At 48.8% G+C, this 27,465-nt stretch overlaps 1 protein-coding gene across 2 annotated transcripts in view; it reads left to right on the top strand.

Moving 5' to 3' along the window:
- XRCC6 (X-ray repair cross complementing 6) overlaps nt 1-27,465 on the top strand; it is a 221,463-nt gene that overhangs the window by 55,021 nt on the left and 138,977 nt on the right. For both annotated transcript variants that reach the window (XM_063940459.1, XM_063940458.1), the window contains exons 6-7: nt 199-382; nt 7,707-7,893. In XM_063940459.1, the coding sequence (XP_063796529.1) occupies nt 199-382; nt 7,707-7,893 (371 nt within the window). The remainder of the gene's footprint in view (nt 1-198; nt 383-7,706; nt 7,894-27,465) is intronic.

Below are 27,465 nucleotides of genomic sequence, written 5' to 3'. Positions count from 1 at the left end.
GGACATTTACAGCAGATAAATGAAGAATGAACACGTGAACCTTAAAACTGAAGTAGGGCTTGATTCATCCTATGAGTTGAAGTGTATTACTATTTCTAGGTGACGTCCTAAAATGTTTGGGTAGCTGTGGGGACCTAGCTTTCATACAGAGTAATAAATGTCTTACCCGAGCTTGACTTAAGTTTATGACTTTTTCAGGGATCTTCTTGGATCTCATGAATCTTGAGAAAACTGGTGGTTTTGACATATCTTTATTTTATCGTGATATTGTAAACACTGATGAGGATGAGGACCTTGGTGTGCAGAATAAAGCATCCAGCAAGGTAGAGGACCTCATGAGAAGAGTGCGGGCCAAGGAGAACAAGAAGAGGGCCCAGTGCAGGTAATGGCCAGCATTTGTCTGTCCTCCACGACTCTTGGTAACATTGTGAAAATTCTGGATGTTTGCAGCACCTGCTGATTTATAAATGTTACGCCAATATGAGTTATAATAACAATGTGATTTGTATGGCACGTTTCTCCCAATATGACTCAAAGTAATTGTAAGTACAGTACTATATTTAAAAGGAAAAACACCTACATTTATAGACACTTTTTTTTTTTGTGCCAGTTTATATATTTTTTAATCACATTTCAATAGAAACCCAAACCAGTAAACCCCAACCAGTGTTTCTGGTGTGTAACAGAAATGTAGTAAACTAATATGGAATATTCTGTAGTTAATTTTTACCTTTTTACATAATTTTTGTTTTTCAATCGGTTTTCTTTATTGAAGCATGACAAATACATAGCATCAAATAAGTCCTTGCAATATAAATACAGTATAACACACACCAGGAGTAAGTGTCACGTTCCACAATGGTGGCAATAGCGTATTCCTAAAACACTGTTCCTTATGTGAGTGGGAGAGGGTATGTATGTTCCTTTCCCATGTCTCGAAAAATCTTTCGGTGAGCTTCTCCTTTTTATTATGACATTAAATTAGTGTTGTAATTTACAATATAGGAAACAAAACGGGCAGTTTTTATTTTAATTTTTTTGAGGGGGGGTTACATGATCTTTGTAAGCGAGGATACAGTTAAGTGCTAAGCAGGAACATTTTATATGAATCCTAAGCCTATTCTGTGCTAATTTCATATTAATTTTATCCTCTATTTCTCTCGCATCCATAAGGGATACTGGGGTTCACTTAATACGATTGAGTATAGAAGGGGTCGAAAGGAGCCAGTGCACTTTAAATTTCTTAGACTGGGTGTGCTGGCTCCTCCCCTCTATGCCCACTCCCACAGGCAGTTTAGAAAAAAGTGCCCTCAGGAGAGGATGCACACTCTGGGAGCTCCAGAGGATTTTTCTTCAGTTTCTTTTAAACTTTATTATTTTAGGTATACTGTCTGGGCAACAGTATACCTGCACCGTGGGAGTTAGGGGGGAGGGGGAGGTGTTGGTCACCGACCTCTGTAAGGTGTCAGAGCAGCTTCCCTGCTGCAGGACCACCGTCCTGAGAGGTTGTCAGTTCCGGGGTCACTATCGCAGCACGCCGTACACCCTTAACAAAGCCTGAAGGTGACATCAGTGGTGAGTACAAATCGGGGGCCCCGCTAGGGTGCGGCAAAACGCAGGGGCGGCATACGGGACCCTCCAGAGGGGGACCCGCTATAGCTCCCCCCTGTGTACACTGGCAGCGGTAGTGCAAACTAGCAGCCTCTGTGATGTTTGCACATGATAGGGAGACTTTGCCAGTATAAATATTCTCTGTAGCTCTGGCGCCATTATAGGGGGCGGAGCTTTCTCTTAGCGGGACCAGCGGCATTTTGGCGCCTTCCTCTGCCCAGCGCTGCAGCAGCAAGGACACACTGCTCCTCCAGACACTCCGGGGTACACAGGAAACTGGTACAGGGGTGTGTTACAAGGGGGAGAGCCGCTATTGTACACAATCTAATGTCTTGAATAGGACAAGTAATGAGTGTTGTTACTGTAATTATGGTCAAACACGCAATATGCAAGGTTTGTCACACCAGATTCTCCCCTTTTATAACTGGTTCCCTATCGTGTGACCAATGCAGTCAGTCTTCCCAAGTTAGTGTGGAGACTGGGGGCTGAGGGTCAGGAGCCATCCTGGCTCAGTGCCATAAAGGCTATGATGGCAGACATGTCATCTCAGCTCAATGCTAATAAACAGACAACACAACAACAACTGCAACAGGCTGTTGCAGACCTCTCTGCTAAGGCTGATGAAAGACCGCTTCCCCTCACTGGTTCAGGGCCTCTTAAACGTAGACTGCCTGCTGTACTCTCAGAATCTGATGAGGATATTCAGGAGGAGGGGGAGGATTTGGAACCTAATATAGAAGATTCCACTTCTGCACAGGTTATTGAGCCCCTTATTCTTGCTATCAGGGATGTATTAAAAATACCTTTGGAAGACGCTGCTGCACCGCAATCGTTTTTCCTAGAGCAGAAGAAGCTTAGCATAACCTTCCCTGATTCTATGGAACTAGACGAGGTTTTTAAACAAGCCTGGAAAACTCCTGAAAAAAGATATCGGGTTACAAGGAAGTTTTCACGCTCTTTCCCATTTACACCAGAAGGTAGGAAGAACCCCCAGCCGTTGATGTCTCAGTCTCCCGCCTCTAAGAAGGTGGTACTGCCGGCCCCTGAGTCTTTTCAGCTCAAAGACCCTAGGGACAGGAAAATTAGAAATTACAGTAAAGTCTATTTACACAGCGGCTGGTGTATCGCAAAGACCTGTGATCGCGGGTTGCTGGGTGTCTCATGCCATCCATACCTGGGCGACTCAACTTTAAGAGGTCTTTGCGGGGGATATGCCCCTGGTCACTACGGTGACACTCCTCAAACACATTCAAGACACTGCACGCGTGTTGTGTGACTCTCAAGGAAATAGGCACTATTAATGCTAGGACTACTACCATGGCAGTGTCAGCGCGCAGAGCTTTGGGGATGCGTCAGTGGATTGCGGACGCAGATTACAAGCGCAGTGTTGAGTATTTACCTTTCTCAGGGGAGTGGCTCTTCGGGGTTGAATTAAATACATGGATTTCTAAGGTCACTGCAGGAAAATCCACGTTTCTCCCCTCAGGGGCCCCGCCGGCTAGGCGTTCCTACCCAGGGCCGTCCAACCAGTCCTTTCGGACCACTAGGTTCAGATCAAGAGAGTGAGGTGCCTCCAATGCGGCACGAGGCACCAGAGGTAAGTCAAGAAAACCAGTTGCTGCTGTTTCCCAGGTACCAAGCACCAGTGCAGTTTCCACAAAAGCCTCAGCATGACGGTGCCTACCCACCCCGAGGGGACCTCGAGGTGGGAGCTCATCTGCACCACTTCAGCCGCATCTGGGACAGATCCTGCCAGGATACCTGGGTAAGGGACCTAATTTCCCAGGGCTATAAGCTGGAGTTCAACAGCGCTCCTCTCCAATGATGTTTCATATCAGGCTTAGCAGCTTTGGAGGATATACGGGTTACGCTGCAACTGGCTATCCTAAAGTTGGTCCAGTCCCAGGGCATTGTTCCAGTACCACTGCCACAACAGGGAGAGGGCTACTACTTCAACCTGTTTGTGGTGCCAAAACCGGACGGTTCGGTACGGCCCATTCTGAATCTGAAATCCTTGAACCCTTACCTCAGGGTTTTCAAGTTCTAGATGGAATCCTTGAGAGCAGTGATTGCGGGCCTGGAGGAATGGGAGTTCCTGGTCTCTCTGGATATAAAACGACGCTTATCTCCATATCCCTATTTAGCCGCCTCACCAGGCTTACCTGCGGTTTGCTCTGCTGAACGATCACTACCAGTTCCAGGCCCTACCCTTCGGCCTATCCACAGCCCTGAGGTTATTCACCAAAGTGATGGCGGAGATGATGTTCCAACTCCGGGTCCAGGGGGTCAATATTGTCCCTAATCTGGATGATCTCTTGATAAAGGCAAGATCCAGAGAGCTTTTATGGCTCCATATAGACCGCACTATCCAACTTCTGTCACACCATGGGTGGATCCTCAATTTCCAGAAGTCCCACTTGGAGCCAACCCAGCGGCTCCTTTTCCTGGGAATGTGGCTGGATACTGTGGCCCAGAAAGTGTTCCTCCCAGATGACAAAGCAAAAACACTTCAGGAGATGGTACGACTAGTCCTACGGCCTACTCTGATATCCATTCATCTTTGATAAAGTTGTTGGAAAAGATGGTAGCCTCCTACGAAGCCATTCAATACGGAAGGTTCCATGCCAGAACTTTTTAATTGGATCTCCTGTGCAAGTGGTCCGGATCACATCTTCTAATGCACCGGATAATTCGGCTGTCACCTCAGGCCAGGCTCTCCCTCCTGTGGTGACTACAGTCCTCCAACCTACTGGAAGGTTGCAGTTTTGGGATTCAGGATTGGATCCTTACAACAGATGCGATTCTGAAAGGATGAAGAGCTGTCACCCAAGCAGCTCAGTTCCAGGGCAGATGGTCAACCCACGAAGCCCTTTTTCCAATCAATGTTCTAGAACTTCGAGCGATCTACAATGCTCTGCTTCAGGTCTGTCCTCTGCTCAGGGATCAGGCGATTCAAGTTCAGTCGGACAACGCCACAGCAGCGGCTGACATAAATCGACAAGGAGGGACAAAAAACAGAGCCTGCATGCGAGAGGTGTCAAAAATACTCCTCTGGGCAGAAAGAAACGCAAAAGCGATGTCCGCCATCTTCATTCCGGGGGTGGACAACTGGGAAGTGGACCTCCTCAGTTGCCACGATCTCCACCCGAGAGAGTGGGGTCTCCACCAACAGGTGTTTCAGCAGATCATCGACTTGGGGATTCCTACAGATAGACATGATGGCTTCGCAACTCAACAAGAAGTTTCGCTGGTATTGCTCAAGATGCGCTGACGTCTCCTTGGCCTTATCGCTTGGTCTACCTGTTTTCTCCGATTCTGTTGCTTCCGAGGGTGCTCAAACGAATCGGGAATCAAAGAGCCCAGGCGATTCTGATTGCCCCAGATTGGCCTTGGAGGGCGCGGTATGCAGATCTGCTGGACATGTCTGCAACAGGGGCCTATGTGTCTACCCGGACTTACGGCGACTTATTTTGACAGCTTGGAGGTTGAGCGGAGCATCCTAGCTCGCAAAGGCCTTTCCAAGAAGGTTATTGCAACCATGGTTCAGGCCAGAAAACCTTTAACGTCAAAACACTATCATCATATCTGGAGGAGATATGTCTCCTGGTGTAAGGAACGCACATATCCACCTGCAGAGTTCCACTTAGGACGTCTCTTACGTTTCCTGCAGGCTGTTGTGGATAAGGGCTTACGTCTGGGTTTTCTTAAGGTCCAGATTTAATCTCTCTCAATTTTCTTCCAGAAGAAGTTGAGTGTTGCCAGAAGTTCAGACCTTCTTGCAAGGAGTTCTACACATACATCCTCCCAATGTGCCATCCACAGCACCCTGGGACTTGAATGTGCTGTTGGAATTTCTACAGTCCTCCTGGTTTGAACCTTTGATGATGGTAGAAGACAAGTACCTCACGTGGAAGACTGTGATGTTGCCAGCCCTGGCTTCTGCTAGGCGTGTCTCAGAATTGGGGGCCCTATCGAGTAAAAGTCCTTACTTGGTCTTTTATGAGGACAGAGCTGAGGTCAGGACTAGACAGCAGTTCCTGCCGAAGGTGGTCTCTGCATTACACTTGAATCAACCGATTGTAGTCCCGTCAAGTTCTCGTACATCTGCTCCTCCGGAGTCGTTGGGTGCCATGAGGGCCTTGAAGAGAACGGCTCGTATCAGAAAGACTGATTCCTTGTTCGTGCTGTATGATTCAGAAAAAGGGTTGCCCCGCTTCAAAGCAGTCCATTACTCGTTGGATTAAGTTGACTATCCAACAGGCCTATGTGTCGGCAGCCTTGCCCGTTCCACAGTCTCTGAAGGCCCACTCCACATGATCAGTGGGGTCTTCCTGGGCTGATGCCCGTGGAGTCTCGGCCTTGCAACTATGCCGAGCTGCTACCTGGTCGGGGGAAGAACACCTTTGTGAAGTTCTACAAGTTTGATACCCTTGCCAAAGAGGATACCCAGTTTGGGCAGGCAGTACTACAGGCGTCTACGCACGTTCCCGCCCTGTCTGGATGCTTTGGGACATCTTCATCGTATTAAGTGAACCCCAGTATCCCTTATGGATGCCAGAGAAAACGGGATTTTAATACCTACCGGTAAATTCCTTTCTTGTAGTCCATAAGGGATACTGGGCGCCCGCCTCTGTGCGTTGACTTCTCTGCAGGTTTTTCTTTTTCAAACAATACCTGTTCAGCTGTTGCTGTTTTTGTTCCAGTCGTTGCTGGTCATTTTATGTTGTGGTGTGCTGGTGTGTGAATCTCACCACTCATTGTTATGTTCCTTCTCTCAAGTATGTCCTTTCTCCTTCGGGCACTGTTTTACTTATAACTGCCTGTGGGAGAGGACATAGAGGGGAGGAGCCAGCACACCCAGTTGAAGAAATTTTAAAGTGCACTAGCTCCTTTGGACCCCGTCTATACCCCATCATATTAAGTGAACCCCGGTATCCCTTATGGACTACAAGAAAGGGATTTACCGGTAGGTATTAAAATCACATTTTCTAAAGATGGTGGCTGATCACTCCATACTGTGATGCACCAAGACGATCGTTGCCTGTCTAAAGCAGTGTTTCTTAAACTCTTTCCTCATGGCCCCCTAACAGAGTGTGCCTTCAGGGTATCCTTAGGTATAATTGGTACCACCTGTAAATAGAACCTGTGCTCCAGCTAGATGATCAGGAAAACATGCACTGTTAGGGTTCCATGAGGACTGGGTTAGAGAAAAGCTAGTCTAAATGTATAGTGGGGTTGCCAAGAATTGTATCTTCCAGTTCTTTGCCACTTTTAGTTCATAATACAGTGTTCAATCTAAATTCTGTGTTTTGCAAAACAAAAGTGAGTGCTTTATAGTGACCTCATATAAATCACCAGAATTTTTACTTGCCAACTGAAGATGTAGGGAGATTAAAAGATACCTGGATCAGTATTTGTTTTTACAGCATCTTGCTATCTTAAAGGCTTTTAGCAATTACATGTGGGTGAAGTTTGAAAGGGCAAATGAGTGTTTAATATCACCAAGGGCTGCATATGATTCGTTATGAGAGCTTCTTAGCACCAATCCCCCTTTCAAACTAACCTTACCATTCACTAACAAAAGAATTAGGGCAGGATGTACTAAGGCAATGTTGCAGTCAAAACTCGGAAAGCTGCCAGTTTCGGTGGTTTGACGCATTCCCATGTATCAAGCAAAACTTTCCGGTTTCTCACCACAGAATTCCCCTGAGAGAGATTGGACATGAACAGTCTGACTCCTAGGTCATTAAACCTTGGAGACCTCTGAACGCAAAGGACAGCTCTTATCCGGAAGAGTTGTTCCTTTGTGTTTTTGTTGCATTTATTCATGCATACGTTAATAAACAATGCTATGCTTGCAGTAAGTTGTGGAATGTATCGCATGCAATATGCGATGCAGGATACATCCCGCCCTTAATTAGAGTTTATACAACCCGTTTTACAACAAAGCATTTCTTATAACCTTATAGTGTATATGTGATAACTACATTCAAGGCCCCTTTGTAGCGGTAGAGCATACCATCCACAGCTAAAAGTATATAATTAACATCTGTGTAATATACATAGTCAATAATAATTTATCTTGCCTATTATAGAATCTCTCTGAAGCTGAGTGATGACCTGTGTCTCACAGTGGGTGTGTTTAATTTGGTGATAAAAGCTACGAAACCCTACCCTGTAAAGCTGTACCGTGAGACCAATGAGCCCGTAAAAACCAAGACACGTTCTTTCAACAAGGAGACGGGCAGCCTGCTGCTTCCCAGTGACACGAAGAAAGCTCAGGTACATAGAGTGTAAAAGGTTCTGCTGCTATGTTGAAATGATTTAATAACATATAATTAATTAACCGTTCACAAAGGTAACTTCCAGTTTATCCAGGAAATATACACAGTCGAGTCACATTATTCTGACCACCATCTTATAGCCAGAGTAACCCCTTTGGAGCCCCATACGCAGCAGGGTTCGCTGAACTGTTCATTTCTCTAACGTCCTAGTGGATGCTGGGGACTCCGTAAGGACCATGGGGAATAGACGGGCTCCGCAGGAGACTGGGCACTCTAAGAAAGATTTAGTACTACTGGTGTGCACTGGCTCCTCCCTCTATGCCCCTCCTCCAGACCTCAGTTAGAATCTGTGCCCAGCCAGAGCTGGGTGCTTTTAGTGAGCTCTCCTGAGCTTGCTAATAAAGTATTTTAGTTAGGTTTTTTTTATTTTCAGAGAGCTTCTGCTGGCAACAGACTCTCTGCTACGTGGGACTGAGTGGAGAGAAGCAAACCTACTAACTGCGGCTAGGTTGCGCTTCTTAGGCTACTGGACACCATTAGCTCCAGAGGGATCGAACACAGGACCTGACCTTGTCGTCCATTCCCGGAGCCGCGCCGCCGTCCCCCTCGCAGAGCCAGAAGACAGAAGCCGGCGGGTTGAAGCAAGAAGACGTCAAAATCGGCGGCAGAAGACTCCTGTCTTCATATGAGGTAGCGCACAGCACTGCAGCTGTGCGCCATTGCGCCCACACTAACCCACACACTCCGGTCACTGTAGGGTGCAGGGCGCAGGGGAATTACCTCCTGGCAAAAAGCAGCATATATACAGTTGGACACTGCTATATGCATGAGCCCCCGCCATTAATTTTACACAAAATCGCGGGAGAAGCCCGCGGCTGAGGGGGCGGGGCCTTCTTCCTCAGCACTCACCAGCGCCATTTTCTCTCCACAGCTCCGCTGAGAGGAAGCTCCCCAGGCTGTCCCCTGCACTATAGAGAGGGTGAAAAAGAGAGGGGGGGCACATAAATTTGGCGTAAAAAACAATATATACAGCAGCTACTGGGTTAACACTAAGTTACTGTGTGATTCCTGGGTCATATAGCGCTGGGGTGTGTGCTGGCATACTCTCTCTCTGTCTCTCCAAAGGGCCTTGTGGGGGAACGGTCTTCAAATAGAGCATCCCCTGTGTGTGTGGTGTGTCGGTACGTGTGTGTCGACATGTCTGAGGTAAAAGGTTCCCCTAAGGAGGAGAGAGAGCAAATATGTGTGTGAGAGGGTGTCTCCGTCGACAACGCCGACACCTGTTTGGATATGTGTAAGTGCTGAGGTGAATTTATTGCACAAAAGATTAGAGAACACACGGGAAATCTACCCATGTCTGTCCCTATGTCACAGAGACCTTCAGAGTCTCACAATGCTCACTATCCACAATAATAAACACTGATATCGACAAGGAGTTTGACTCCAGTGTCGACTACGATAATGCAAAGTTACAGCCAAAATGGCTGAAAGGTATTCAATATATGATTATTGTAATAAAAGATGATTTGCATATCACTGATGACTCATTTGTCCCTGACACAAGGGTACACATGTTAAGGGGAAGAAAGCTGAGGTCAATTTCCCTCCTCTCATGAGGAAAAAGAGCGGGAATCTCCAGACAAGAGACTGCAGCTTCCCACAAAAGATTCTCGGGCAGTATCCTTTCCCCACTAGGGCCAGGATGTGATGGGAATCTTCCCCTAGGGTGTCACGTTTGCACAGAAGGTAGCACTAGCTATTCTCAGGGATCCTGCAGATAGCGTGCACATTCTAGTACACTACTCAGACCGGCGATTGTGTCGGCATGGGTTTATAGCGCTGTGGCAGCGTGGACAGGTACTTTATCAGCAGAGATTGAGACCCTAGTATGCATAGAGATATATTTTTATATATATATATATATATATATATATATATATGTATATATGGAGATATATATATATTAAAGATGCTGTCTTAAGAGATGGGTATATATATATATATATATATATATATATATATATATATAAAACATGCCCAAAGAGACATGGGTATACTGGGTCCTAGAGTCAAAGCTATGTCGATTTCTGCTTGACGTGTCCTGTAGAATATGCAATGGACAGATGATGCCGACTTAAGAGGCATATGGAAGGCTGAGGATTGTGTGCAGAAGGGTTCTCGGACCTGGTCTCCACAGCTATAGCTGGTAATTCTGATATTTTGCCTTATATTCCTGCACAGCCTAGGAAAGCACGACGTTATTAAATGCAGCCTTTCGAATAAAGAAACAAGAAAGTCCGAGGTGCGTCCTTTCTTGCCAGAGGCGGGGGCAGAGAAAAGAAGCTGCACAACACAGCTAGTTCCCAGGAACAGAAGTCCTCCCCGGCCTCTACAAAAATCCACCGCATGTCGCTGGGGCTCCACAGGCGGAGCTAGGTCCGGTGGGGGCACGCCTTCGTAAGTTCAGCCACAAGTGGGTTCACTCCCTGTTAGATCCCTGGGCAATAGATATTGTGTCTCAGGGATACAAGCTGGACTTTGAGAAGATGCCCCCTCACCGACGGCCCGGCCGGCTTCCCCCCACGAGAGGGAAACAGTGTTAACTGCAATTCACAAATTGTATCTTCAACAAGGTGGTGATCAAGGTTCCCCTCCTTCTACAAGGAGGGGGTTATTATTCGACCATGTTGTAGTCCCGAAACCAGACGGTTCGGTCGGACCCATATTGAATTTAAAATCCCTGAACCTGAAAGGGTTCAAGTTCAAGATGGAATCGCTAAGAGCGGTTGTTGCAAGCCTGAAAGGGGGAGATTTTATGGTGACTCGGGACATAAAGGATGCATACCTTCATGTCCCCATTTATCCACCTCATCAGGCGTACCTCAGAATTGCGGTACGGGATTGTCATTACCAATTTCAGACGTTGCCGTTTGGTCTCTCCACGGCCTTGAGAATATTCAGCAAGGTAATGGTGGAAATGATGGTGCTCCTGCGGAAACAAGGTGTCACTATTATCACGTACTTAGACGATCTCCTCATAAAAGCGAGATCAAGAGAGCAGTTGCTGAACAGCGTATCACTTTCTCTGGAAGTGTAACGGCAACACGGCTGGATTCTATATATTCCAAAGTCGCAGTTAGTTCTTACAGCTCATCTGCCTCTCCTAGGCATGATCCTAGACACAGACCAGAAAAGGGTTTATCTCCCGATAGAGAGAGCTCAGGAGCTCGTGACACTGGTCAGGAATCTATTAAAACCAAAACAGGTGTCAGTGCATCACTGCACTCGAGTCCTGGGAAGGAGGGTGGCATCATACGAGGCCATTCCCTTCAGCAGGTTCCATACGAGGACCTTCCAATGGGACTTACTGGACAAGTGGTCCGGATCACATCTTCAGATGCATCGGTTAATCACCCTATCCCCCAGAGCCAGGGTGTCTCTCCTGTGGTGACTGCAGAGTGCTCACCGTATCGAAGGTCGCAGATTCGGCATTCAGGACTGGGTCCTGGTGACCATGGATGCAAGCCTCCGAGGGTGGGGGGCAGTCACACAGAGAAGAAATTTCCAAGGGCTGTGGTCAAGGCAGGAGACTTGCCTTCACATCAATATCCTGGAACTAAGGGCCATATACAACGCCCTAAGTCAAGCGGAGACCCTGCTTCGCGACCAACCGGTTCTGATTCAGTCAGACAATATCACCGCAGTGGCTCATGTAAACCGCCAAGGCGGCACAAGGAGCAGGGTGGCGATGGTAGAAACCACCAGAATTCTTCGCTGGGCGGAGAATCACGCAAGCGCACTGTCAGTAGTGTTCATTCCGGGAGTGGACAACTGGGAAGCAGACTTCCTCAGCAGGCACGACCTCCTCCCGGGAGAGTGGGGACTTCATCAAGAAGTCTTCGCGCAGATTGTAGGTCGGTGGGAACTGCCACTGGTGGACATGATGGCATCCCGCCTCAACAAAAAGCTACAGAGGTATTGCGCCAGGTCAAGGGACTCTCAGGCGATAGCTGTAGACGCACTGGTGACACCGTGGATGTTCCAGTTGGTTTATGTGTTTCCTCCTTTTCCTCTCTTACCCAAGCTGCTGAGAATCATAAGGAAAAGAGGAGTGAGAACAATACTCATTGTTCCGGATTGGCCAAGAAGTACTTGGTATCCAGAGCTGCAAGAAATGCTCACAGAGGACCCATGGCCTCTGCCTCTAGGACAGGATCTGTTGCAGCAGGGACCTTGTATGTTCCAAGACTTACCGCAGCTGTGTTTGACGGCATGGCGGTTGGACGCCGGATCCTAGTAGAAAAGAGGGATTCCGGATGAGGTTATTCCTACGCTAATAAGGGCTAGGAAGGACGTGACGGCTAAACATCATCACCGTATACGGCGAAAATATGTTGCTGGGTGTGAGGCCAGGAATGCCTCTACAGAGGAAGTCCAGCTGGGCCGTTTCCTTCACTTCCTACAGTCGGGAGTGACTTTGGGCCTAGAATTGGGGTCCATTAAGGTCCAGATTTCGGCCTGATCCATTTTCTTTCATACAAAACCTAGCTTCTCTACCTGAAGTTCAGACGTTTGTAAAGGGAGTGCTGCATATTCAGCCCCTTTTTTGTGCCACCAGTGGCACCTTGGGATCTTAACGTGGTGTTGAGTTTCCTGAAATCTCACTGGTTTGAGCCGCTTAAGACCGTGGAGTTAAAATATCTCACGTGGAAAGTGGTCAAAAATTGGCTGCTTTGTCATGTAAAAGCCCCTATCTGGTTTTCCATATGGACAGGGCAGAATTACGGACTCGTCCGCAATTTATGCCAAAGGTGGTGTCATCTTTTCATGTGAACCAACCTATTGTGGTGCCTGCGGCTACTCGTGACTTGGAGGATTCCAAGTTACTAGATGTAGTCAGGGCTTTGAAGATTTATGTAGCCAGATCGGCTGGAGTCAGGAAACCTGACTCGCTGTTTATCCTGTATGCATCCATCAAGCTGGGTGCTCATGCTTCAAAGCAAACTATTGCTGGCTGGATCTGTAACACGATTCAGCAGGCTCATTCTGCGGCTGGCTTGCCGCCTCCAAAATCAGTAAAAGCCCATTCCACAAGGAAGGTGGGCTCTTCTTGGGCGGCTGCCCGAGGGGTCTCGGCATTACAGCTTTGCCGAGCAGCTACTTGGTCGGGTTCAAACACTTTTGCAAAGTACTACAAGTTTGATACCCTGGCTGAGGAGGACCTTGTGTTTGCTCATTCGGTGCTGCAGAGTCATCCGCATTCTCCCGCCCGTTTGGGAGCTTTGGTATAATCCCCATGGTCCTTACGGAGTCCCAGCATCCACTAGGACGTTAGAGAAAATAAGATTTTACTCACCGGTAAATCTATTTCTCGTAGTCCGTAGTGGATGCTGGGCGCCCGTCCCAAGTGCGGACTTCTTCTGCAATACTTGTATATAGTTATTGCTTAAATAAGGGTTATGTTATGGTTGCATCAGGTTTGTCTGATGCTCTGTTGTTGTTCATACTGTTGGATATGTTATCACAAGTTATATGGTGTGATTGGTGTGGCTGGTATGAGTCTTACCCTGGATTCCAAAATCCTTTCCTTGTAATGTCAGCTCTAACGGGCACAGTTTCCTTAACTGAGGTCTGGAGGAGGGGCATAGAGGGAGGAGCCAGTGCACACCAGTAGTACTAAATCTTTCTTAGAGTGCCCAGTCTCCTGCGGAGCCCGTCTATTCCCCATGGTCCTTACGGAGTCCCCAACATCCACTACGGACTACGAGAAATAGATTTACCGGTGAGTAAAATCTTATTTTTACTGTAGCGCGTTGGTCGGCCCTTCGCAGTCGATGTTCACCTCTCACATCAGTGGCACCTGATACTCCGCAATTTCCACGCTGACTATTCGTAATGGTGTTATTTCTGCTGCGGGGTACACTGGGCTCCACAGGGAATGACATTGGGGGGTGTAGAGTAGGATCTTGATCCGAGGCACCAACAGGCTAAAAGCTTTTGACTGTTCCCAGAATGCATAGCGCCGCCTCCTCTATAACCCTGCCTCCGTGCACAGAAGCTCAGTTTTGTAGTTGGTGCCATGCACTGCAGGCACACAACAGGTGGGCTGCTCCAGCAGCCCTGAGAAGAGCTTTTCAAAGTAAAAAATGAAGACTTCAAGGGCTGCAGCAGAGGCACTGTAAGTGTTACATGTCAGTCAGATATCTCCTGCTGCAGCTCCATCACCTCTCCCTGGTTGCCGGGTACCTACAGCGGAGGCTCCGGTTCTTCTTTGTCAGTCACAGACACCACCGCTGCCCTCCTGGATCGCATGGCCGCACACAGGGAGGAGATAAGAGGGTCCCCCAGGCGGGACCCGCGGGAATCGCGATTCGGCACGGCCGGTGGGAGGCGGGCCGCGCGCGCTGGCGTGGACACTGTGGCAGTACAGGGACCACACTAGACCACCAGGGCAAGGCAAGGGCACAGGTCGGTTTTATTAATAACCGTTTATTATACAGCCCACAGTACCCGGTGGTGAAGTCCAGTAGGGGGATAAGGCGTTGACCTGTAGCCCCTCCCCCCAGCCCCAGGGCGCCATTTAGCGTAAATGTTCCCACCCTGGAGCTGCATATCTCTCTCTCCCTCACTCCCTGTCACCGTTTGGGCGCCATTAGGACAAGCTGAGCTGATCCTGGGACTGTTTGGGCAAATCCTCCTCTGTAAAGCCGCCTGCATGTCAGCGCTGTGCATTTTACAGGACACTTAAGTATTCTACATGTCTGCTGACAGTGTTAGTTAAGAAAGAGTGCATTTAGTCAGTGTTCTATAGTACAAGTACCCTGTGATATACATCCAGTATTTCTCTAACGTCCTAAGTGGATGCTGGGGACTCCGTAAGGACCATGGGGAATAGCGGCTCCGCAGGAGACTGGGCACAAAAGTAAAGCTTTAGAACTACCTGGTGTGCACTGGCTCCTCCCCCTATGACCCTCCTCCAAGCCTCAGTTAGATTTTTGTGCCCGAACGAGAAGGGTGCACACTAGGTGGCTCTCCTGAGCTGCTTAGTGAAAAGTTTAGTTTTAGGTTTTTTATTTTCAGTGAGACCTGCTGGCAACAGGCTCACTGCATCGAGGGACTAAGGGGAGAAGAAGCGAACTCACCTGCGTGCAGAGTGGATTGGGCTTCTTAGGCTACTGGACATTAGCTCCAGAGGGACGATCACAGGCCCAGCCATGGATGGGTCCCAGAGCCGCGCCGCCGGCCCCCTTACAGAGCCAGAAGACAGAAGAGGTCCGGAAAATCGGCGGCAGAAGACATCCTGTCTTCACCAAGGTAGCGCACAGCACTGCAGCTGTGCGCCATTGCTCCTCAGCACACTTCACACTTCGGTCACTGAGGGTGCAGGGCGCTAGGGGGGGGCGCCCTGAGCAGCAATAAAAACACCTTGGCTGGCGAAAATACATCACATATAGCCCCCAGGGCTATATGGATGAATTTTAACCCCTGCCAGAATCCATAAAAAAGCAGGAGAAAAGTCCGCGAAAAAAGGGGCGGAGCCTATCTCCTCAGCACACTGGCGCCATTTTCCCTCACAGCTCAGTTGGAGGGAAGCTCCCCTGGCTCTCCCCTGCAGTCACTACACTACAGAAAGGGTTAAAAAAGAGAGGGGGGCACTAATTAGGCGCAGTATTAACAATACAGCAGCTATAAGGGGAAAAACACTTATATAAGGTTATCCCTGTATATATATAGCGCTCTGGTGTGTGCTGGCAAACTCTCCCTCTGTCTCCCCAAAGGGCTAGTGGGGTCCTGTCCTCTATCAGAGCATTCCCTGTGTGTGTGCTGTGTGTCGGTACGTTTGTGTCGACATGTATGAGGAGAAAAATGATGTGGAGACGGAGCAGATTGCCTATAATAGTGATGTCACCCCCTAGGGGGTCGACACCTGAGTGGATGAACTGTTGGAAGGAATTACGTGACAGTGTCAGCTCTGTATAAAAGACAGTGGTTGACATGAGACAGCCGGCTACTCAGCTTGTGTCTGTCCAGACGTCTCATAGGCCGTCAGGGGCTCTAAAGCGCCCGTTACCTCAGATGGCAGATATAGACGCCGACACGGATACTGACTCCAGTGTCGACGGTGAAGAGACAAATGTGACTTCCAGTAGGGCCACACGTTACATGATTGAGGCAATGAAAAATGTTTTACACATTTCTGATAATACGAGTACCACCAAAAAGGGGTATTATGTTCGGTGAGGAAAAACTACCTGTAGTTTTCCTGAATCTGAGAAATTAAATGAGGTGTGTGATGAAGCGTGGGTTTCCCCCGATAACAACTGATAATTTCTAAAATGTTATTGGCATTATATCCTTTCCCGCCGGAGGTTAGGGTGCGTTGGGAAACACCCCCTAGGGTGGATAAAGCGCTCACACGCTTGTAAGAACAAGGGCTCTACCCTCTCCTGAGATGGCCGCCCTTAAGGATCCTGCTGATAGAAAGCAGGAGGGTATCCTAAAATGTATTTACACACATACTGGTGTTATACTGCGACCAGCAATCGCCTCAGCCTGGATGTGCAGTGCTGGGTTGGCGTGGTCGGATTCCCTGACTGAAAATATTGATACCCTAGATAGGGACAGTATATTATTGCCTATAGAGCATTTGAAAGATGCATTTCTTTATATGCGTGATGCACAGCGGAATATTTGCCGACTGGCATCAAGTCTAAGTGCGTTGTCCATTTCTACCAGTAGAGGGTTATGGACACGACAGTGGTCAGGTGATGCGGATTCCAAACGGCATTTGGAAGTATTGCCTTATTAAGGGGAGGAGTTATTTGGGGTCGGTCTTTCAGACCTGGTGGCCACGGCAACAGCTGGGAAATCCACGTTTGTACCCCAGGTCGCCTCTCAACATGAGAAGACGCCGTATTATCAGGCGCAGTCTTTTCGTGGACAAGCGGGCAAAAGGTTCCTCATTTCTGCCCCGTGACAGAGGGAGAGGAAAAAGGCTGCAGAAATCAGCCAGTTCCCAGGAACAGAAACCCTCTCCCGCCTCTGCCAAGCCCTCAGTATGACGCTGGGGCTTTACAAGCAGAATCAGGCACGGTGGGGGGCCGTCTCAATGAATTTCAGCGCGCAGTGGGCTCACTCGCAAGTAGACCCCTGGATCCTTCAGGTGATATCTCAGGGGTATAAATTGGAATTCGAGACGTCTCCCCCTCGCCGTTTCCTAAAGTCGGCTTTACCGATGTCTCCTTCTGACAGGGAGACAGTTTTGGAAGCCATTCACAAGCTGTATTCCCAGCAGGTGATAATCAAGGTACCCCTCCTGCAACAGGGAACGGGGTATTATTCCACACTGTTGTGGTACCGAAGCCGGACGGCTCGGTGAGACCGATTCTAAATCTAAAATCTTTGAACACTTACATACAGAGGTTCAAATTCAAGATTGAGTCACTCAGAGCAGTGATTGCGAACCTGGAAGAAGGGGACTACATGATGTCTCGGGACATCAAGGATGCTTACCTTCATGTCCCAATTTACCCTTCTCACCAAGGGTACCTCAGGTTTATGGTACAGAACTGTCACTATCAGTTCAGATGCTGCCGTATGGATGGTCCACGGCACCCCGGGTCTTTACCAAGGTAATGGCCGAAATGATGATATTCCTTCGAAGGAAGGGAATTTTAGTTATCCCTTACTTGGACGATTCCCTGATAAGGGTAAGATCCAGGGAACAGTTGGAGGTCGGTGTAGCACTATCTCAGGTAGTGTTGCGGCAGCATGATTGGATTCTCAATATTCCAAAATCGCAGCTGGTTCCGACGACTCGTCTTCTGTTCCTAGGGATGATCCTGGACACAGTCCAGAAAAAGGTGTTTCTCCCGGAGGAGAAAGCCAGGGAGTTATCCGAGCTAGTCAGGAACCTCCTAAAACCGAGCCAACTCTCAGTGCATCAATGCACAAGGGTTCTGGGTAAAATTGTGGCTTCCTACGAAGCAATCCCATTCGGCAGATTCCACGCAAGAACTTTCCAGTGGGACCTGCTGGACAAATGGTCCGGGTCGCATCTTCAGATGCATCAGCGGATAACCCTGTCACCAAGGACAAGGGTGTCCCTCCTGTGGTGGTGGCAGAGTGCTCATCTTCTAGAGGGCCGCAGATTCGGCATTCAGGACTGGGTCCTGGTGACCACGGATGCCAGCCTGCGAGGCTGGGGAGCAGTCACACAGGGAAGGAATTTCCAGGGCTTATGGTCAAGCCTGGAGACATCACTTCACATAAATATCCTGAAGCTAAGGGCCATTTACAATGCTCTAAGCTTAGCAAGACCTCTGCTTCAAGGTCAGCCGGTGTTGATCCAGTCGGACAACATCACGGCAGTCACCCACGTAAACAGACAGGGTGGCACAAGAAGCAGGAGGGCAATGGCAGAAGCTGCAAGGATTCTTCGCTAGGCGGAAAATCATGTGATAGCACTGTCAGCAGTATTCATTCCGGGAGTGGACAACTGGGAAGCAGACTTCCTCAGCACGACCTCCACCCGGGAGAGTGGGGACTTCACCCAGAAGTCTTCCACATGATTAAAAACTCGACAGGTATTGCGCCAGGTCCAGGGACCCTCAGGCAATAAGCTGTAGACGCTCTGGTAACACCGTGGGTGTATCAGTCAGGGTATGTGTTCCCTCCTCTGCCTCTCATACCCAAGGTACTGAGATTGATAAGATGGAGAGGAGTAAGCACTATATTCGTTGTTCCGGATTGGCCAAGAAGGACTTGGTAACCGGAACTTCAAGAGATGCTCACGGAGGATCCGTGGCCTCTACCTCTAAGAAGGGACCTGCTCCAGCAAGGACCCTGTCTGTTCCAAGACTTACCGCGGCTGCGTTTGACGGCATGGCGGTTGAACGCCGGATCCTGAAGGAAAAAAGGCATTCCGGATGAAGTCATCCCTATCCTGATCAAAGCCAGGAAGGATGTAACCGCAAAAACATTATCACCGCAATTGGCGAAAATATGTTGCGTGGTGCGAGGCCAGTAAGGCCCGACGGAGGAAATTCAACTGGGTCGATTCCTACATTTCCTGCAAACAGGAGTGTCTATGGGCCTGAAATTGGGGTCCATTAAGGTTCAAATTTCGGCCCTGTCAATTTTCTTCCAAAAAGAACTAGCTTCAGTCCCTGAAGTTCAGACGTTTGTAAAAGGGGTACTGCATATACAGCCTCCTTTTGTGCCTCCAGTGGCACTTTGGGATCTCAATGTAGTTTTTGGGTTCCAAAAGTCACATTGGTTTGAACCACTTAAATCTGTGGAGTTAAAATATCTCACATGGAAAGTGGTCATGCTGTTGGCCCTGGCCTGGGCCAGGCGCGTGTCAGAATTGGCGGCTTTATCCTGTAAAAGCCCTTATCTGATTTTCCATTCGGACAGGGCGGAATTGAGGACTCGTCCTCAGTTTCTCCCTAAGGTGTTTTCAGCGTTTCACCTGAACCAACCTATTGTGGTGCCTGCGGCTACTAGGGACTTGGAGGACTCCAGGTTGCTAGACGTTGTCAGGGCCCTGAAAATATATGTTTCCAGGACGGCTGGAGTCAGAAAATCTGACTCGCTGTTTATCCTGTATGCACCCAACAAGCTGGGTGCTCCTGCTTCTAAGCAGACTATTGCTCGTTGGATTTGTAGTACAATTCAGCTTGCACATTCTGTGGCAGGCCTGCCACAGCCAAAAATCTGTAAATGCCCACTCCACAAGGAAGGTGGGCTCCATCTTGGGCGGCTGCCCGAGGGGTCTCGGCTTTACAACTTTGCCGAGCAGCTACTTGGTCAGGAGCAAATACGTTTGTAAAATTCTACAAAATTGATACCCTGGCTGAGGAGGACCTGGAGTTCTCTCATTTGGTGCTGCAGAGTCATCCGCACTCTCCCGCCCGTTTGGGAGCTTTGGTATAATCCCCATGGTCCTTACAGAGTCCCCAGCATCCACTTAGGACGTTAGAGAAAATAAGAATTTACTTACCGATAATTCTATTTCTCGTAGTCCGTAGTGGATGCTGGGCGCCCATCCCAAGTGCGGATTGTCTGCAATACTGGTACATAGTTATTGTTACCAAAAAATCGGGTTATTGCTGTAGTGAGCCATCTTTTCTAGAGGCTCCTCTGTTATCATGCTGTTAACTGGGTTTAGATCACGAGTTATACGGTGTGATTGGTGTGGCTGGTATGAGTCTTACCCGGGATTCAAAATCCTTCCTTATTGTGTACGCTCGTCCGGGCACAGTATCCTAACTGAGGCTTGGAGGAGGGTCATAGGGGGAGGAGCCAGTGCACACCAGGTAGTTCTAAAGCTTTACTTTTGTGCCCAGTCTCCTGCGGAGCCGCTATTCCCCATGGTCCTTACGGAGTCCCCAGCATCCACTACGGACTACGAGAAATAGAATTATCGGTAAGTAAATTCTTATTTTACTGTGCATTGTTATATCTATTGTCTGTATAGCCATACTTAGTATTACTCTGTATTACTAGTTCAGTGCAGTTTTATTGCATGTCATAATTTCTGCATTGTACAATGTGACTATGTGTGTGTGCATATAGCTGCTGTGTGACCTCCATTTCGTGTATCTCACTCAGATTGCTATCCCTATATTCTATAACCTGAGGGGGCTACGTGCGTCAGGGTTATTATCTAATATAGGTGTTTCACAAGATATACTTATTGTGTATTTTTCTCTGTGAATTTTAGTCACCATATATCTCTGGAATTCTCTGTTTGTGCAAATACACTACACAGGGGGTTCTTGTAAGGTATTGTGCTGCTGTTATTGTACTGGGTTGCCTCGCATTGAGCTTTCAGATATGTCAGCTACGAGGGGTGACAGAGCTGGGGCTGATCCCATATTGCGTGGTGGTGACGCTGCAGACACGTTTGAGGAGAATATAGCAGCTGGGGGTTCATTGCCCCCCAGTGGGACCTTAGCAACGGGGGTTCAAAATTACCCGCCTTGGCCTACTTCTTCCACACTATTGACTACGCTAGTAACTAGACTTGTGCCCCCTATGGGACCTTTGGTACATCCCCATGGTACTAATGTGGACCCCAGCATCCTCTAGGACTTAAGAGAAAATAGGATTTTGGTTACCTACTGGTAAATCCTTTTCTCGTAGTCCGTAGAGGATGATGGGGGCCCGCCCAGCGCTTCGTTTTCCTGCGATCGTTATCTGGTTTAGTACAACTTTGTTTAGTTATGTACTGTATTGTTACTTGGTGCTGTAAGTAATGTTTCAGCAGTTGCTGCAGTTTTTCAAGCTAGTTAGCTTGATGTGCTTTGTATGTGTGAGCTGGTATGAAATTCGCCATTATCTGTGTTAAATCCTTCTCTCGAAGATGTCAGTCTCCTCGGGCACAGTTTCTAGACTGAGTCTGGTAGGAGGGGCATAGAGGGAGGAGCCAGCCCACACTCTCAAACTCTTAAAGTGCCAATGGCTCCTGGTGGACCCGTCTATACCCCATGGTACTAATGTGGAGCCCAGCATCTTCTACGGACTACGAGAAAAGGATTTACCGGTAGGTAACCAAAATCCTATTTTCGCTCCTTTCATCCTTCAGGGAAAACAAAGGGTCAGGCGTACCCGAAACAGGCTCGCACTTTCAAACCTACTAAGCCCAAACCCAAACGGGCCTGGGCTGCCCGTCAGCCTGCTTCCAAGACTGACAAGCCTGCTGCATGACGGGGCGGGCCTCCCTCTGGGGGATCCCAAAGTGGGGGGCCGACTTCTAGGGTATACCCAGGAATGGTTGAAGACCACTTCCGATGCCTGGGTACGGGAAGTCGACACTCGAGGTTACGCCGTATTCTTCAAAAATCGTCCCCCTCATCGATTTTGCCTGACAGACGTCCCTCACCGGAGTGAGTGGTAGTACAGGTGCCTCTGGCTCAGAGAGGCAAGTGTTACTATTCACCCCTGTTCCTTTTCCTGAAACCGAATGTGTCCTCCCGGCCCATTCTCAACCTCAAGTCCTTCAAAAATTTGTGAGGGTCTCCAAGTTTCGTATGGAAACTCTTCGCTCTATTGTTCTGGCCTTGGAACCTGGGGATTATATGGTCTCCCTGGACATACAAGATGCTTACCTGGATATTCGTATTGCAATGTCGCATCATCAATACCTGAGGTTTGCGGTTGGCAACCTCCATTACCAATTTCGGGCGTTACCTTTTGGTTTGACCACGGCTCCGCGAGTCTTCACCAAAGTCATGGCGGTAATAACGGCTGTACTCCGCCGTCAAGGCTTCTGCTCGGATTTACCATAGGGTCTGGAATTCTTACTTTGCTTGGTGCGCATCTAACAATCATGACGCTTACAAGTTTAGTACGGCCAAACTTTTGGCCTCTCTACAACAGGGCCTGGACTTGGGCCTTCGTTTGGCCTCCATCATGGTTCATATATCTGCCTTGTCGGTTTGGTTCCAGAAAAAATTGCAACCTTACCTGATGTGCATACGTTCACTCGGGGTGTTTTGCGAATTCAACCTCCTTATGTCCCGCCTGTGGCTCCTTGGGACTTGGTGGTTCTGGAGGCGTTGCAAGGGTATCCTTTTGAGCCCCTTGAATCTGCAGACCTTAAGTGGCTTTCTCTTAAGGTAGTGCTTCTGCTGGCTATTACCTCTGCTAGACGGGTGTCGTATTTGGGTGCCTTGTCTTGTAGGTCACCATATCTAATATTTCACCGTGATTGGGCGGTTCTTCGGACACGTCCCGGGTATTTACCTAAGGTGGTGTCTTCTTTCTACCTTAATCAGGAGATTGTGGTTCTGGCCTTTGCCTCTTCTGAATTGTCTTCCAAAGAGCGGTCTTTGGATGTGGTACGGGCTCTCCGTATCTATTTGAAGAGAACTGCTTCCCTCCGGAAGTCTGATTCTCTCTTTGTACTGTTTGGTTTTCACAAACGTGGCTGGCCTGCTCACAAGCAGACCCTGGCCAGATGGATTAGAATGGTGATTGCACATGCTTAGGTACATGCTGGCCTTCCAGCTCCTGCTACCATTAAGGTTCGTTCTACTCGGTCTGTTGGACCTTCTTGGGCGGCCGGCCGTGGTGCGACCCTTGAACAATTGTGCAAGGCGGCTACGTGATCCTCAGTGAACACGTTCATAAGGTTCTATGCCTTCGATACTTCCGCCTCCCAAGATGCTTCCTTTGGACGCCGGATTCTTGTGCCCGCTACAGTGCGTCCCCTCCCATAAGGAACTGCTTTAGGACATCCCCAATGTTATTACCTGTGGAACCCAGTGTACCCCGCAGCAGAAAAAGAGATTTATGGTAAGGACTTACCCTTGTTAAATCTCTTTCTGCGAGGTACACTGGGCTCCACAGGGCGCCCACCCTGACGCACTTAGCTTCTTTGGGTTGGTTAGGCATTAGCTGCTGACACCTTCTCCTGTCGTGAGAATGTGGTGTATGTGGCTACTAACGGTTGTCGACTCTTTTACCTACTAATGCATTGGACTGGTTAACAAAAACTGAGCTCCTGTGCACAAAGGCGGGGTTATAGAGGAGGCGGCGCTATGCATTCTGGGAACAGTCAAAGCTTTTAGCCTATTGGTGCCTCGGATCAAGATCCTACTCTACACCCCCCAATGTCATTCCCTGTGGAGCCCAGTGTACCTTGCAGAAAGAGATTTAACAACAGTAAGTTCTTACCATAAATCTCGTTTTATCTAGTCATGATTCACCTTCACGACAGCAGACGCAAACAGTTCACAAACTGCGCTGTTACAGAAATACTGCCACCCTTGGCCTGAAAGACGATAATCATCCCTTTTTGCAAATCTGATAAATCGTTCCTTTTATCTATGACTGCAGCGGGTGTTATGTGTGAAGAAGGCCTATCGCACACCTTATATACCCACAAAACTAGCGCAAGAAAGTTTTGTAGTGTGCCTGCCACACTTAATTTATATACAGCTTTGTGAGTTTATACACTTTCTCATATGTACCTTTACTATGTATTGGTGACATGCTAAGTTTGTCTAGTTTGTATGTATTTAATGCTTTCAGAATATACTCCATTTATTAAAAAAAAGTACTTTCATCAGTTTTGATAATATTCCCACACACACACACACACACACACACACACACACACACACACACACACACACACACACACACACACACACACACACACACACACACACACACATACTTGTTTTTGTGACCTCATCGGGACACATGTCTGGAACATCCCTCACGGGGACACCATTTTCCTTACCCCTGGAAGGTCCCAGCCTGGAGCCTGTGCATGGGGACAGAGGGTGGGGTCATGTGTGGCATGGGAGGGGACCATGGGGACATACCATATGGATCAATTTATGTGTGACACCCTCCCCCCAGGTGGCCATCTGGTGCAATGGCACCCTTATTTGATTATGTATTGATTTATTTATTCATTTATTTATGTATGTATGTATGCATGTGTTTGTTTGTTTGTTTGTTTGTTTGTTTACTTATTTTTTTATTTATTTAGTTAGTTCATGCTCTCATTATCGCAGTTATTCGGTTCTTTATTTAGAATTTAACTGAAAGCCAGTTCCGAGCCTTTAGCGCTTGGCTTTCAGCCCTTCGGCACGCATCACAAATCCTTCTTTCCCGGGACCTTGCAGGAGTGGATGAACTGCATCAGGTGTCTTTCAACAGCTCTGACTTCCGCTGGGGTCCATGGTTTCCTCTTAGCACCTCTGCTGTCACCTACGTGGGAGAGGAAAGGACTGTCACCCTGCAAAGCCATTACCAGCCAAGGCCACCCTCCACCAACCCCCACCGGTATGGAAGGTTGCACCCACCTTTAGAAGTGGCTCCCTCTACTGCCACACTGTTTGCTTCTTTCTTGGTTTGCACCACTGTCGCCTCACTGGCTTGCCTCTCTGGCTCATCCCCAGAGTCATCACTTGCCACCTGGATTGGTTCTGGAAATAGAGAGAGACAGTAAATCCCATCACACCAGCCCCACTTACAGTGTCGGTCCCAGGAGCCACCCGTCGAGTGATACTTACTTACCATCTGGATCGATGGAGATCTCCTCCAGACTGCGGCCCCTGAATTCAGCCATTCTCCCTTGCTCCAGGGCCACGAAGATCTTGCTTAACTTAGCCAGCTGCAGGGTACCTTCTGGAAGACTGTAATACTGTCTGTGCACCCGGATTTCATGCCCGAGGAAATCTGCTAGCTGGTCCATCTCGGTGTCGCTTAGGTTGAGGACCCTGGAAAGGGTGGCCACATGCTTCCGGAGGCGGGTGGAGGACAGTGCTTTGGGATGCTTGGCCCCACACTCCCGGGCATAGAGACGAATGCAGTCGGATCCCCTGAAGTGTGATAAGGCGGCTGGCCTGGCAAACTTAGAAATTGTCAGGCCTGACACCACACCCTGCCCTCAGGAGTTCCATCGCTTTCTGCATGCATGGGGATAACAGGACGAGAACCTTCCTGCCTTTTTTTCCATGTATCTCAATACAGGTGAAGTGGTGACAGAAAGCCTTCTCCATCTCCTGGTCCATGTCGCCCTGCAAGTCGGCAGTGTGCCGTGATTCAAATGAGGATAGCCGCATCTTGGAATCCTCACCTTCCCTCCTGCGGTTGAAGAGGATCAGCTGCGTGAGGGTAACCTTGGCCAGCATTAAACACTGCTTTGCAGAAGGGTGGGCAGACAACCCATTGATGTACTCACGTTGCCGGTCAAGGAGGTACAGGTTCAATCGCTACACATCGTCAGTGAAGGGTAGGAGGAACGGGGTATTCCATTTTATCTCTCGCAGGGTCTTCAGGGCAGCAGTTGAGATGAGCTCGCTCCACCTCGCCTCGTACAGTTTCCTGAAGCTCCGTGCGCTGTCCACTGTCAGGGCACCTCCCTCCATCAGTGCCTGGCACTTGACCATGGCGGAAATTTTTTGCAAGCTGTGGCCCACCTTCAGGGCCAGCGAGTGGACTTTATAGGTGTTGGTCTTTTCATTGTAGTCGGCCAGGCTCCTGACGGCATGCACCACATGGAAGAAGTTGGGTGGGCAAATGAAATCTTCCATGCTCCGCAATGGAGTGAGCTTCATCGCATGCAGCAGGAGCCAACCCACCTCTCGGAGCTTCTGGCGGATGTACTCGTGCTTGCCGACATCAGACCCCAGTCGGTTGTAGAGGTGGCGCCCGAACTGTATGATGCAGCTGTCCCCCTTGATCACGGCTACCACATAATCGTAATTCATTTGGCTCAACAACTTCCACAGGCCGGTGCCAACACCTGGCGGAACGGGTGTGGCGTAAGTGCAGAGGGACTGGACCCTGGTTCTACTGGGTTTGGGGTGGCCACCCTTTTTTCGAAGAGGGCACCTCTTCACATGTCGCCACAGGTGTCGCCTGGAGAACAGACCTTGGTTGTGTGCGCAGTGCATGAAATCTTGGGGAGCTGCTGCTTTGGCCGGCTGCTTGCAAGGTAGTAGGACACCACTGCCCTCGCGCAGAACACCGATATTATGTGCCCCAGGTGGTGAATCAGGTCCAGCTTCACTGACCTTTCCCTGTAGTTCTTGTCAAAGCTCAGTGCCCTTGCAACCTCCGGCTCACTGCGGTGGACGGCTTCCACGTGCCTCGCAATTTTGGAGTATGGCCTCTCACACCATAGGCAGAAGTTTTTCTTGTTGCTATATGTTCTGGAACCATCCCCTTTTAGGTTAAGAACCTGGACTGACACGCCGTGATGCGTCCGTCGGTTCAGGCCGCCGTCTGTGGAGGAAGCCTTGGCTACTTCCAGCGCCTGTCTCCCGTTACAAGATTTCTCTTCCCCGCTGCTGTCAACTGAACTGCTGAACTCAGATGAGTCAGGGAGATAGTCTTCATCACTGCCATCCGTTTTACTGTCTGCCCGATCCGCGTTCATTGTCTTGAGGAAACAAGCCAAGGACTTCCGGGAGTGGAAAACAAACCGAGGACTTCTGGGAGTGAGCAATATAACTGGTAACTTCTGGGGGTGGGAGACAAACCAAGGACTTCCGGGAGTGTGTGATGCTGTGTGTTTTTTGCCTGCTCCGTTAAAAAAAAAATGCATGCAGCTGGGTTGTCCAATATACCCATCCACTGCTGCAGCAGAAGGCATAAAAATAATACGCACGCAAAACCATAATGAACCCCCCCCCCCCCCCCCCAACAAAAACACACACAAAAAAACACACACATTTTTTTTAAACTCTCCCCAAAACCCCCCAAAATAAACAGTACGAGAAAAATACCTTGAGCGGCAGCGGGGTTTGTCCAGTATTCCCGTCCGCCACTGCAGTGCCTGGGGCAAGATCAAGACACCCTCCTCCCCTCCGCTCCCCTCCCCCCCCCCCCCCCCCAAAAAAAAAAACCAACCCAAAAAAACAAGAAAAACAACACACCCCAAAACCCCCCAAAATAAACAAAAAGACCCACCAAAAACCAGTACGGGAAAAATGGAAAAATACACACGGGCCGGTAGCAGGTGTGTCCCCCCACCCCTAAAAAATAATAATGATAAAAACACCCACACAAAAAAGAGGACCTTCCACCCCCCTCCTCCCCT

This window comes from Pseudophryne corroboree, chromosome 9, assembly GCF_028390025.1.
Source record: "Pseudophryne corroboree isolate aPseCor3 chromosome 9, aPseCor3.hap2, whole genome shotgun sequence".
Taxonomy (NCBI): domain Eukaryota; kingdom Metazoa; phylum Chordata; class Amphibia; order Anura; family Myobatrachidae; genus Pseudophryne; species Pseudophryne corroboree.
Note: the sequence above shows the minus strand (reverse complement) of the source record. Positions and strands in the feature narration are given on the sequence as shown.